Source organism: Pholcus phalangioides, unplaced genomic scaffold, assembly GCF_987345545.1.
Source record: "Pholcus phalangioides strain wild (caught in Gottingen) unplaced genomic scaffold, Ppha-v1.0 ptg000013l_1, whole genome shotgun sequence".
In the NCBI taxonomy this organism is placed as follows: Eukaryota; Metazoa; Arthropoda; class Arachnida; order Araneae; family Pholcidae; genus Pholcus; species Pholcus phalangioides.
Genome location: NW_028301606.1, coordinates 12,479,435 through 12,494,400, shown reverse-complemented (window position 1 = coordinate 12,494,400; position 14,966 = coordinate 12,479,435). Strand labels below are relative to the sequence as shown.

Sequence of the window (14,966 nt, the reverse complement as noted above, 5' to 3'; positions counted from 1 at the left end):
TTTTTTTTCATTGATTTGTAAACATTTCTTTTTTTCACACAGAAGTACCGATGCAAACTAAGAATAAACAAAGTGCATTTTTATATTGATATGTGAGAGTACACTTTTTCTTCAAAACCAGTGGGTACCATTGCTTCAAGCATGTTTTACAAAGTTTTAAAATAGGAACATTAGTTTCGGTGTGCAAAAAACTTACCCTAACTTATGATGGGGGGACTATATATACGTTGGCCCTGAATTAAATGAAAATAAATACATTTTATAAAAATATTACAGAAAATGGATTTGTTATGTCACAGTCTTTTTTAAGGAAAGGTTTGAAATATCTATAAACTACCTTAAATCTCATACATTTGTTATCTTCATTTAATAGAAGTGGATCAAAGAATGGGGCACTATGAAACTAGAGACTTGGGTTGTAATATGGTCTGCCCCACTGTGATAGTTGTGTTCGGAGGGAGTTGTCTCCTTGCAAACCATATAAAGTTGCATTTACCCTCGTTTAAGACCACTGCATGTAGCTGACACCAGATCTCGACCCTTCGGACCATTTCTTGCAAGTTCCTCAGAGCTTGCTGAGGGTCCCTAGATGCCATAAGGATTTTAGAGTCGTCAGCATAAGAAGCTAAGATTCCTCTTTGTGGAGCAGGAAAATCGTTAATAAAAATATTGAAGAGTATTGGTCCAATTACCGACCCTTGACAAATAGATGCCTTTAGTGGACGTCTGGTGGAAAGGGCGTTTTTGATACGGACCTGAAATGTCCTATCCCTGAGGTAGCTGTGAACCATATGTATAAAATGGGAAGGAAACCTTCTAAGTATCATAATGACAATCAGTGCTGAGTGAGTGCTTAACCTTATCGAAGGCCTTCTGTATGTCTGAATCAAAACATGCTACATAATCCTTGTGGATGAAAGCATCCTGTATGTACTCCACAACACGGACCAGTTGTGTTACACAAGAATGTCCGCTACGAAAGGCATGTTGTTCATCCCGGAAGCAAGCTGATCGGGTGAAAATCATTCGCATATAGACTTTTCTCCCTAGTGTTTACTTTGATAATGGCATATTTCCAGCTACTATTTATAATGTTATCTTGAATATTATAATGAACACAACAACTGTTGATACACATCAACCGATATACATATATATATATATGTGTATATATGTGTGTGTGTATGTGTGTGTATATATATATATATATCCTAACCTAAATCCTAAATATGACATAGTGGCCTGTGGGTTCCGACTGAAATTGGCAATCAGTGCATACCCCTGAGTCATTTCTTAGCCATCCTGGACTAGTAGTGCTATTTTCGCCATGGTTGTATATGTTTTATTTTTAAACTACTTAGAGTTTAATATTACCCATATTGGGTTATTAATCTAGGGGGAAAAGAAAGCTTAAGTAGGCTGGAGGAGCAGAAAGCAGAAAGTGTCACTCAACAGGGCAGTGACAGAATGTCACTTCATCAGCCTGTTAGGACGTCATTAAGTTATAATTAATGCTATTCTTTTAACATTAATCATTCATCATAATGCATATATTACCTACTCTCATTTTTATGTTCAGCGTCAACTATAGATCATATTAATAAATGCGATTATATGTTATTAAATGCAGTTAATTATGATTATTTGATTAAATATATATTATCTACAAATTTGATATTTTGCAGTTGGTCTAATTATTTACACTATATATAGTTGCTTATATACACTTTTCACAATCCCGGTACCTCCGGTCTTTTCATAACCAGAAAGTTTTTGGGTCTGGAAAAAGCTGATATCTGATCTTTTGGGTAAGTGGATATTTCCCTAAGATGTTGGTATTCTGACTCTTCAAGAGTTTGGAAGAGATTATTAGCCAGCTTTTGAGCAAAGGCGTGTATGGTGGGCATCCCTATATCGTTTCTTATACATCTATTCCTGATGAACCAATTGGCTCCCAGCATAGCTCTTATTGTTTTGTTTTGATATTGTTCTAATTTAACCATGTGTTGATTGCTCGAGTAGAGCCACACTGGTGCAGCATATAAAAGTATGGATCTGATAGCCATTTTGTATACATTTAATTTGTTCTTGATTGTCAATGTTGATCTGCTTGCAAGTATGCGTTTTAAAGTGTGTTTTGCTACGTCTGCTCTTCGTATTACATAATTGCGTTGTTGCACAAATGTCAATCGTTTGTCAATTATTATTCCCAGATATTTAGTACTTATAACAGGTTCAATGAATTTCCCCCCAACCACTATTCCGGCATCTGGGGGTAGATCTAGTTTTCCTGTGATCCACATAAATACTGTCTTGTCTGCATTAAGTTTAACTCTGCTGTTTTCGCACCATGTTTCGACTTGATCAATTAATTCTTGTAAATTACTTAATGCCTTCTGTGGTTTTCTATCTGTACAAATTATCATTGAATCGTCTGCGTACAGCGCAGTAATACCCTTAATTGCCACTGGAAAATCATTCATGTGATAATTGTGGAGGCAAGGTCCTATAACACTGCCTTGCACTATAGATGATCTAATTCGTCTAGTTGTAGATATTGTGTCATTGATTTTTACATAAAAAGTTCTTGCTGCAAGATAATGACGTACAATTTTAATTATGCTAAAGGGTAGGGCCATTCTAATCATTTTATAGAGCAACCCCTCATGCCACACTTTGTCAAATGACTTACTTAAATCCAACAGTGCAACTGCAGCTGTATCATGATAAATTCTAGCTATTGGAGTGTTTCTATAACTCTTAATAATTGTGTGGTTGTAGAATGACCGTCTCTAAATCCATGTTGTTCGGGCCCAATTGTTGGATGAGACTTTTCGTAAGTGTTGATACGTGTTACCACAATTCTCTCGAATAACTTTCCAAAATTACTAAGCAATGAGATGGGTCTCCAATTGCTTGGAAAGTGCAAATCTTGGCCAGCTTTTGGTATAATTTTAACAATTGCTGTTTTCCAGTTAGATGGGAAATATTTGAGCTCCAGCAATCTATTAAAAATTTTGACAATATATTCTAAAATATTATTGGGCAAATTCTTCAGTGCCATATTTGAAATTAGGTCATGCCCAGATGCTTTCCGAATTTTCAAATGTTTTATTATTGTTTTTAATTCATTGATATCTGTTGGAGTGAGAGCTGTTTGTGTTTCAGGTGGAGGATTATCAAAATATTCATTAATAGTTCTAAGCACTCTCTCGACCTGAACATTTGAAGTATTAGTGTTTGGTGAGAATTGCAGTTCAAAGGTATCTGCAAATACTTCTACCTTATCTTCATCTGTATATACCAGTCCATGCGGGCCATGTATAGATGTAAGTCTTTGGCTACGGGGTTTTTGTGCTCTATAAATTTTATAGAACGACCCATCCTCACAATTAGCATCTTCTAGGAACCTAAGAAATCGTTCACTTGTAAATTCCCTGATTTCTCGACGTGTATTGTTTCGTAATGTTGTATATCTGAGCCTATGTGTAGCATCTCTGGTTTTTTGCCACCTTCTTCTAGCTCTATTCTTTTCTCTTATCATTTCCCTCAGATATCTGGGGAGTGCTAATGGGTTGTTTTCGTTTGACCTTTCCCGAGTGGAATTATTAACAGTGTCCTGCAATTTTTGTGTTAATGAGTTTATTTCATTTTCTATATCTATGGTACACTCACTAGCATTATCTGGTGTTTCAATTCCTGTAAGCACTTGCCTATATAGTGGCCAGTTTGTAATTTTTTTGATTTTTTGTTGTATGGGAATTTCGAAATCAACATCAATAATTGTTGGAATGTGATCTGATGTAAGTGCAGATATTACCTCTACTGCTAAAGGAACACTGAGGTTTTTGACCAGTGTAATATCTAGGACGTCTGGTGTTCGGTTGCTGTCATCCGGATAGTGTGTCGCAGCACTTGGCCCGTATGTAATAATATTTTTATTTCTGCAATACTGCTCTAATATACGTCCTGCTGCATTGTAATTATTTGAATTCCAAATTGGTGATTTAGAATTTAAATCACCGCTAAGAATTGTTGCATAATTGCAGTCAAATATATGATTTAACAGAGAGATATCAAATTGATTATTTGGTGGTTTGTATAAAACACAAATTCGGATTTTTCTAGTGCTAGTGAGGTGCAAATCCACTGCCAACGCTTCGCAATCTCGGGAATGTGGGAGGTCAACAATGTCATAATTTAAATGCCTTTTGATATATATGGCTACTCCCCCTCCTCTTTCGTGAGTTCTATCTTTCCTTATACAATCATAATTTGCTATCTTAGCTGTATAACATGGTTTTAAAAATGTTTCGCAAATTAACATCAGATCAAAATCTTCATCTGCAACAATTTCTCTTAATTCTTGGAGATCACGAATAATACCTCTGGCGTTCCACGCCATGATCTTGAGATATTTATATCCTAACCTAATCCTAAATCCTAAATATGACATAGTGGCCTGTGGGTTCCGACTGAAATTGGCAATCAGTGCATACCCCTGAGTCATTTCTTAGCCATCCTGGACTAGTAGTGCTATTTTCGCCATGGTTGTATATGTTTTATTTTTTAAACTACTTAGAGTTTAATATTACCCATATTGGGTTATTAATCTAGGGGGAAAAGAAAGCTTAAGTAGGCTGGAGGAGAAATAGAAAGCAGAAAGTGTCACTCAACAGGGCAGTGACAGAATGTCACTTCATCAGCCTGTTAGGACGTCATTAAGTTATAATTAATGCTATTCTTTTAACATTAATCATTCATCATAATGCATATATTACCTACTCTCATTTTTATGTTATTATATTATTAATAAATGCGATTATATGTTATTAAATGCAGTTAATTATGATTATTTGATTAAATATATATTATCTACAAATTTGATATTTTGCAGTTGGTCTAATTATTTACACTATATATAGTTGCTTATATACACTTTTCACAATCCCGGTACCTCCGGTCTTTTCATAACCAGAAAGTTTTTGGGTCTGGAAAAAGCTGATATCTGATCTTTTGGGTAAGTGGATATTTCCCTAAGATGTTGGTATTCTGACTCTTCAAGAGTTTGGAAGAGATTATTAGCCAGCTTTTGAGCAAAGGCGTGTATGGTTGGCATTCCTATATCGTTTCTTATACTTCTATTCCTGATGAACCAATTGGCTCCCAGCATAGCTCTTATTGTTTTGTTTTGATATTGTTCTAATTTAACCATGTGTTGATTGCTCGAGTAGAGCCACACTGGTGCAGCATATAAAAGTATGGATCTGATAGCCATTTTGTATACATTTAATTTGTTGTTGATTGTCAATGTTGATCTGCTTGCAAGTATGCGTTTTAAAGTGTGTTTTGCTACGTCTGCTCTTCGTATTACATAATTGCGTTGTTGCACAAATGTCAATCGTTTGTCAATTATTATTCCCAGGTATTTAGTACTTATAACAGGTTCAATGAATTTCCCCCCAACCACTATTCCGGCATCTGGGGGTAGATCTAGTTTTCCTGTGATCCACATAAATACTGTCTTGTCTGCATTAAGTTTAACTCTGCTGTTTTCGCACCATGTTTCGACTTGATCAATTAATTCTTGTAAATTACTTAATGCCTTCTGTGGTTTTCTATCTGTACAAATTATCATTGAATCGTCTGCGTACAGCGCAGTAATACCCTTAATTGCCACTGGAAAATCATTCATGTGATAATTGTGGAGGCAAGGTCCTATAACACTGCCTTGCACTATAGATGATCTAATTCGTCTAGTTGTAGATATTGTGTCATTGATTTTTACATAAAAAGTTCTTGCTGCAAGATAATGACGTACAATTTTAATTATGCTAAAGGGTAGGGCCATTCTAACCATTTTATAGAGCAACCCCTCATGCCACACTTTGTCAAATGACTTACTTAAATCCAACAGTGCAACTGCAGCTGTATCATGATAAATTCTAGCTTCTTGGAGTGTTTCTATAACTCTTAATAATTGTGTGGTTGTAGAATGACCGTCTCTAAATCCATGTTGTTCGGGCCCAATTGTTGGATGAGACTTTTCGTAAGTGTTGATACGTGTTACCACAACTCTCTCGAATAACTTTCCAAAATTACTAAGCAATGAGATGGGTCTCCAATTGCTTGGAAAGTGCAAATCTTGGCCAGCTTTTGGTATAATTTTAACAATTGCTGTTTTCCAGTTAGATATATCCTAACTTGGGAACATATTTGCTATTATTTTGAAATATTTTAAAAATATTATATATATATATATAATATTTTTATTGGATAAAATATTTCAAAATAATAGCAAATATACTCCCAAGTTAGGATAAACCGAGACTTGTGGGTCCTAGTCTCAAAGTTTCCATGTTCCAAGTTGTCTTCTGTAAGTATATTTAATTATTTTAACTTCGTTCTCTCTTGAGCCCATAGAGGGCTCTCACTTTCGCATTCAAAAGTGAAAAAAAAGGTATGTGATCGTTGCAAATACATATAATTTTCTACGACTGGGAATATCGATTGAATTTTTTAACTGTTAAATCTAAAAAAAATTTAATCGGTTAATCAACCGATTAATCGAACAGTTTTCTTAACCGTATAATAATAATAATTGCTGCTATAAAAGTGTACTTTATTAATGTCTTGCGCTTTCCCACACTAGACGTAAACAAATATAGGAATACATTAAGAAATTGAGGCCGCCCGCTTTAAGAAATTTATTATGCTAAACATATTTTGTCAAATCACTGAATTTCGTCACTTGGATCTTCTCGTTTTTCTCAGAAAATCGGTTATTTTAGGTTAGTTACTGATTTCGAAACCATTTTCTATCATAGTGTGTTGCTTGTTATTCCAGAATTACTCCCAAATGTTACTAAAGGTATAGAGGAATTAATGCTTCCCGAAATACAATAAAATTCCCGAGACAATAAATTTCGGTTTTTGTCTTCTAAAACTACCATGAAACTTAATTTGAAACTGAAATCGTCACTAGCTTCCGTTAAATCAATTCGTATTTTCCGATAACCATAAAATTTGATCAAAATATTTATTCAAATGTTTGTAGACCCATGGACCAAAAATTATAATACATCTTATGAGTTTCGTCAAACTCAAGTAATTTAAAAAAATTATAATGAACATTTTAATCGGATTAATATCAGTCGGTTTGAGCTCAACTAAAATTTTTAACTGCGATTGACAGTTGAGATCGATTAATCGGACTAGTCCTATAATTTTCCTTTCATTTTCGTGTGTGATTTATTCCAGAAGCTTTATCAATATTGATATTCTTCATGATTTTTCAATATAAAACCTGTACCAATGGTTATACAAACCTGTACCAATTGTTTTACAACAATTGAACATTCTGCACATAATCGAATATACACCGCTTAATCGGATATTGTGTTCTGAAACTGTTGATATCCATTTAAGTGGGGTCGACTGTATTTATGAGTTGGTATTTTAATTTTAGTCTCGCATGTCAATTACCTGCAATATCGTCGTTCCGACAGAGGTGTTCTCATGAACGTAAGCTCTATATTCAGCAACAGGGAACACGGGTGCATTATCGTTTTCATTGGTGATGGTAACGCGTACAGTTGCGTATCCGGGTCTTCCACCGCCGTCGAATGCAGCCACTGGAACTTCGTACAAGCTCTGCCTTTCACGGTCGAAGCTTACAGCCGTGTACATGACTCCTAAAAAGATGGGATGAGAGTCTCTTATGTATTATTTGGCAGAAAAAACCCGTGCTTCTTACACAAGGTGCGTTCCATAAGAACTTGGAGTAAAATCATAAAAAAAAAATTAAGACATATAGGAACAGCAAAAAATAATTTATTCTTTTTCAAAAAGTAACTTCCCTTTTTAATATGCATCGTTCAATCCAAGCAAGTAGAAATTGTAAGTAGATTGAAGTAGAGAAGGGTTTCCCTGGAATCTCCGTATCAATAAACCCCACACACAGCTAAAATAATTAATAATTATCCCACGTAGCTTCTCCTTCAACATCGGAAACAGGCAGAAATCAAATGGTGCAACATCTGGACTGTAAGAGGGGGGGGGGGGCTGTGACCTGATTTTATTATTGCATTTGCATATCGATGGCTTAGCGGCAAGTGGCATTTTGTTGATTTTTCAGAAGAACATTTTCAAAGCATGGTGTTTCAAAAAAAAAAACAAAAAAACAAACAAAGCATTCACATAGCACATCAGTGAATGATGAAACTCAGCTTTCCTGTTTACTTATTCCTGTTACTTACTACGCACTAAACCAGTGATTCCCAAGTGGGCGATGGAATGTTCCGGGGGGACGGTAGAACCTACAGGTATAACATAGGATCCTATGGGTTAGATTGCCTTCGGGGGCGATGGGGAGAAAAAAATTTCTGAACAAGGGGGCGATGGGACAAAAAAGGTTGGGAAACTGTACTAAACCATCGATATTATGTTTCAAATTTGAAAAGTTTGTGGCAACACAAACGGACTGGTAGAAATTTCAGTTGTGCAGCGTTCACTGAGGAAGTTTGCAGAAAAAGCCATCTCTACTTGCTTTGAAAAACGTATTGAACGATGGGACTATTGTACATCATCTGAGGGAGTTTGAAAAAAAAAATTTTTTGCTTCACCTATATTTCTTGATCGTTTGTGATTTTACTCTTAAGTTCTTGTGGAACGCACTTTGTAAACCATTTGCCGCCGTTGGAAGCATCTTTTGAACTTAAAAACGGATATTTTTCACTAAGTCTATTTTATAGTATAATATTAAATCCAACGGAGTTTAATTAACGATTAGTGATAGTGATATTTAATCGTTAAAAGAAACCCCGTTGGATTTAGTATAATCGTTAATTAATTTGGCTTTTACGATTTGGCTTTTATTACGCCGTAATTAATAAATGATTAGCAATAGCGATAATTAATCGTTGCTAAAAACCCGCTAGATTTAGTATTCCATTAAAAAACGGATACATTCCATTTAAAGCGCAAAGTGTCCGTTTTATAGTGGATATCACATCCAAACTAAAGTGCAGTAAATTCCATCCCAATTTTAAACATTTGCTAGTTCATTTAAAGTGCAAATTATTCGAATTATATACAGTGCAAAGTATTCGAATTATATATAGGGCAAAGTATTCGAATTATATATAGTGCAAAGTATCGGAATTATAGTTTAATGTACTAAGCTCAAAGTATTCTTTTTAAAGTGCAAAGCATCCGAATTATAGTTCAATGTACCCAAGTGCAAAGTATCTGTTTTAAAGTGCAAAGTATCCGTTTTAAACTGCAAAGTATCCGTTTTAAACTGCAAAGTATCCGTTTTAAACTGCAAAGTATCCGTTTTAAACTGCAAAGTATCCGTTTTAAACTGCAAAGTATATCCTTTTCAAAGTGCAAAGTACCAGGATTATAGTTTTATGTACCAAGTGCAAAGCATTCGAATTGAAGTACTCTTAATACTACCCCATTCCTATATCACTTGTGGTTGCACAAAATTTTGTCACCTGTTTCGGGATCCATCGTGAACAGCTTCCCGTACAATTGACTACCGATGCTGTACATCAGCTTGCCGTAATCACCACGGTCGATGTCTTGAGCTTTGACGGTGGCAACGGGTATCCCAGGATCCTGGTTCTCGGCAACCGTCACTTCATACACGGTTCTGGTGAAGGCGGGAGAGTGCGAGTTCGAACCTAAGACGTCGACACGTATGCGAGAATAACTTGAATAGACACCGTCCGTGACGGATACGTTCAAAGAATACACTGATTGATTGCTGAATTGATGTAAATTGGATAACGTTATGATTCCTGTGGGCAAAAGAAAACAATCACGTTATTAGCATTTTTCACATGTATGTACACTGCTTGGTTTAAAAAAAAAGCTTAACATATTTTACTGCACTCGCTTTGCAACCTACAGGCGGAAGTGTTGTGATCTTGATTGTATCGGTCGTTTGTACAAGGGTCAGCAATAAAATGACAAAAAATGAAGGCTATTGAGTATTTCAGCATATTTAATAACTACATAGATGTCAATTTCCAGACTTGAAAAATTCGTAGTTTGTCACGTGACAATATTTCGCTGTCGAAGAGAAAAGATGTCTACAAATTAAAAGGGGAGGTGGGTGCGATTTTTTTGGGATTTCATGGGTTGCCCGTATGAGCCGTTTTCCAAATGCATCCCGTATTTTTAAGTAGTTTTGTCATAATTTTCTAAAATACGGATTTGGCGTTTTTTTCCGTATTATCAACGAGTACACGAAGTTTTATTCTCCACGGAAATCAATGATTAACCTCTTTACGATCACGGCCGTAATATTACATCCAAATTCCAGTGGAATAAATTCAAACAAGGAGTGTGTGTGTTTTCTGTGTTTTTTCCCCTCTCTCTCTTCAAAATCGCGAAACCTTATTGTAAGCCTACGGAAGTTGCTTTTCTTTTTCCCTTTCCCTTATGATGTATCTTTCTAATATATACACGTAAGAACGAACGCAGGGTGAGGGTGAGAAGAGGACTCTAAAAAAATACTCTTTCTTATCCGCCTTTTATCTATTATACTTTTTTCCTTTTATATATATTTTTTCTTCCTTTTCTAACACAGCCTCCGACCACAGTGCTGGGCAGTTTTGCTTCCCTCTTGGCCGAGGAAAAGGTAGTAATGAGATGAAAATACGATTATATCTCACATCACTATCACTATCTCCTCATCATCATCGCGTGTCGGCCTTTTAATCTAGTCGGCCTTTCAAGACCAAGTGCTTTTAATCTAGCGAGCGGTCTGCGCTATAACAAACCATTTTCCCCTGAAAAAGGGGCTATACTAGCTTTAAAACTGCTGTTTCGTGTTTCACGTTTTTTTTTTGCATTTTGAGGTGTAATCGCTAGATTTAACTTTCAACACTGCTCGAAGGTATTTTCTTTAAATTCAGATTACCTGTGTCCAAACATTTGGTTCGTTATCCTACGAGTCCCCCTCGTTAATCCTGTCGACAGCCTACGGAACATATCGTACAGGTGTCTGAGGAGTGATTCCACTCTTATTGGATCCACCAAAGATCTTGGTGAACTATTAATGGAAATATGGCAGAAAATAAGTGTTAAGATATATAACTTTCTAAAATTAATGCCATGACGAATGCACAAACTTTTGGACAAGACTTGGTTGTTTTTTTGGCCAGGCAGTGTATGTATACTGAGCGAAAACATGGGCATATTCCGAGCCATGGATCTGTAGAGAGGAAATTTATAATAAAATATAATTGGAAGTATATTTCTGTCGTGCCCATGTGAAAATGCGTTTCCTAATCAAGAGCCAAACTATTCCCAATCACTAATAGAATCAAGAATAATTCGCTAAGGAAACCACTGTTTTTACCCCAGGCATATCCATTCAAGTTGGTTATTATACTGTATATGTTCCCAATCTTCCTTTGAAGATTACAACGTGATACGTGGGTGCAATTTCTTGAGACCGGCGAGATTTCGTTCTTCCCGGATGAGTTATTAAACCGACACACACACACACACTCTATAGTGACGTCTACCGAGATATATAGGTTTAATTAATTCGGAATTGTGCAAAATATTATTTCGGAACTCGATGCTTGAAGGGAGGAGGATTAGATTTTGGTACGCCTTATTTTTTGTATCCACTCTACTGGTTTTGTTAGTTCCGGAGACTGGGAAAAAATGAAGTCTGCATATTAGTTTTGGAAAATTAGTAAGGGATGTGCAAGGGCTCATCCAAACCGTTTAAATGATGGAACAGACATTTTGGAGATGGTGAAAAGAAGAATGTAACGAAAGTATATTCCGGAACGGTGGATTATGAGAGAATGTTGTGTCAGAAGCGAGAAAGAGACTTAATCAGGGATGTGTTGTCGTTGTCCTTGCCGTCTAGGATGAGCACACGAATGGGAGGACAGCCGTGGGAGGATATTCCCTCATGCGAGGAGGAGTTCATTACTGTAATTTTCTTGAGAAGGATTACTTAATTATGACTCCTGTTCCGAGAGACATCTAAGAAACCCTGTTAGGACAAGGATAAATCGGGATACAGCCTACACACAAACACACGTGCGCGAGAGAGAGAAAGATGACTTTGTGTGAGCTGATGTGGTCTTCGTTGACAGAATCTTTCGCTAACTTTTTACTGTGAAATTTGTTAAACCCATCTAGAGAACAATACGCTCAAGATTCTAGAGGATTTGAGGAGATAAAATAGACTGTCACATCAAATGTATAATTCCCGTGTTATTATTTTAGGATTATTGAACCATGACCCAGTGGGTCTCATGCCCATAGGGGCTTGCATGATAAGATCTGGCAATATGTCTTTTCTCGACTAAGTACGGAAATGTGAAAGGTTTTACTTTCAGCTAAGTATGTGACCACAAAACATCATCAGCCCGAGGAAGGAAAGCTTACTCTCAAGCTCTTGTTGATATTTTCCTTCAATGAACCCCTGCAATTAGAAGGAAGATCACTGAAATCCGGTCCAGCACAGGGCAGGCTCGGATACAGGATGATATTCCGGGAGGGACAATTTATTTGTGTAAGTTCCTTGGATTGTACGGTATTTCATGTGGGACACCACTTTTTCCTATATAAATTCTACTCTTGGGTGAGATGATTACTCCCCATCACTCCGCCCCTTTTATAGATGTGTAGATGATACTCAATCTTTTATAAAAGTTTTGTTTATCAATTTAGTTTCGACTAAATTGAATTGATTGAGTAGTTTCTATTAGTAGAGACTTGCTCCTGGGGGGGGGGGGGAGGAGGAGGAGGAGGTGAAGCTGGATACAATAATACGGGGGAGGGGGCGTGAGAAGAAAATATGTATCAAAGGAGGGCTATGTGATTAAAGGTTAAGAAACACTGGGATAGATAACTTCCGTCCAAACCTAATGGCTCACCTTTCACGGGATGTATCGCAAAAGCCTGTTGCTCGTTGCCTTCGACAAGAGCGTAGGCCAACTTGTTGCTATCCGAGATGTCCGGATCCGATGCGATGACCCTGGTTACAAAGTGGCCCCTGGGAGCGCTCTCGCTGACCATGCAATTAGACGTGGCCTTGTCGAAACGAGGCGGGTTATCGTTCATGTCGATGACGTCCACAACGACTGAAGCCGTTGCGCTGAGAGATGGTGAACCACCGTCCGTAGCCAGGACTATGAACTTGTGAGAAGAATCTCTTTCACGGTCTAAAGCTTGCTTGACGAAGACTATACCTTCCGTGGATTCGACGTGGAAGTGAGACGTCGCATTGCCTTTGAGAAATTCAATTGTTTAATAATTTAGAGGGAGACACAAAACAACATGAAAACATTATTATCAATTCACGCGTCAATACACAAGCACATAACCATTTAACAATTTAATGAGTAATTTTGAGCTAATTTTTCAAAGACATGACTTTCCTATCAATGATATTTTCATTACTTATTGATACTGTTTACTTATAAAGTTATGCATAAATAAGAAATTAGTTGAATAAATGAGAAAGTAACGAGGGACAATTAGATGAAATATTCATGACACTGAGAAGTAACTGCCTTGAGCGCGAAGGAAGGCATCCCAGTGCCTTTCAATGGATTCGGTGCGGAATGGGGCGGTCTTCTTAGACATTATCACGTTTTTTTTGAACGTAGCCCCACATTTGTAGGGATTACGAAATGGTATCTCCGATGGAGGCAGAGCCAGTACTACGGTGGGTTGATATCCCATTAGTTCAAAAATGAGCGTACGTCTTTCTGAAAGAAAGTGTTGAGATCAACCGAAACTTCACAATACTCCTTCACTCAGGGTCAGCGACTGACTTCCTTATTTTAGATGATTTTCGAGAAAGTAGAAGAGGCCAAAAAAGCGAAAGCCCCAACATGAGGTGTTCGAACTGTGGGGCGGATGTTGCAGTTTATTCAACAACATTTATCGAGAACATAAACATTGTTTTACGATAATTGAGACTGAATCTTTGAGAGTGAACTGGACCGATAGCATTTCTCATCCTATAATTTCTACTTCCGCCCTTCCGCATATGACGATAACTATTTTTTTTTAGTGAACGAAGGATGGCGGTGATCGCCCCATTGCCTACCTCCCTGTATCCGCATACAACTCATACCGCTTGAAGTAAAGGAATCTTCTCTCCAAACGTACAATGTCCTGCTGATGAAATAAACAAGCAACATCTCACACATTTATCCAGTGCAAAACAGCACATTCAGCTCTTGCAACTTCGCGTTTGATCATACCAAATAGATTCAGGTGTAGGAACACGATAGAGTCTGAATAGAATACTTCTTATCTTATTTGGATTTTCCTCGTGCATAAGAAAATGTCATTATAATACCGTAAGAAAAAAAAATATAGGTATATATATTTGAGCTTTGTTTTTTAATCATCTCCTAAGAGAAGATTAAATTCCACGATAACTCCAGAAGCCAGGTAAAAAAAAAAAAGCGAGATTCCTCTCAGAAATGGGAATCGATTCGAACGAATTTCAATTCCGTAGGACGCATAAGGACGTTGCTCGTATTATATTGTAAGGGGTTTTCTAAGTTTCCACAATATAACGCTTTTATTTTCTTAAAGCTATTTTTTTCCCCCGTTGCCTTCATTCGGGTAGAGTTGAACGAAGATTAAATGTCTTACCCGTTCTGTAAAGGGCGGAATAAAGCGGCGCATAGGAGCGTGGTTTGTGGAATGTAGTGGTATATTATATACATATATAAAACCTGTCGTAGGAGATTACGCCGAAGGAAATAAATTGCCCGAATTTGACCCCGACTAAAATACTAGCAGCACATAAAGCTACTTTGAATGTGTGTTCTAAGTGTATGTGCGACCCTAAATGTATTTGTGGTATCAGAGATATGTTTCCTCCGTGTTATACTGATGTGCTGCCATCTTCCTTATAAAGTGAAAATGGCAAATGTCTTAATTTTCATGTTATGTGAGTATCG

At 36.9% G+C, this 14,966-nt stretch overlaps 1 protein-coding gene across 4 annotated transcripts in view; it reads right to left on the bottom strand.

Annotated features, from left to right (window-relative positions):
* The window catches only part of LOC149078611 (fat-like cadherin-related tumor suppressor homolog), a 568,053-nt gene that overhangs the window by 70,279 nt on the left and 482,808 nt on the right, over nt 1-14,966 (bottom strand). For all 4 annotated transcript variants that reach the window (XM_089240739.1, XM_089240741.1, XM_089240740.1 and 1 more), the window contains 3 exons: nt 12,918-13,271; nt 9,501-9,806; nt 7,486-7,694 (listed from right to left, as the gene is read on the bottom strand). In XM_089240739.1, coding sequence (XP_089096865.1) covers nt 7,486-7,694; nt 9,501-9,806; nt 12,918-13,271 — 869 coding nt within the window. The remainder of the gene's footprint in view (nt 1-7,485; nt 7,695-9,500; nt 9,807-12,917; nt 13,272-14,966) is intronic.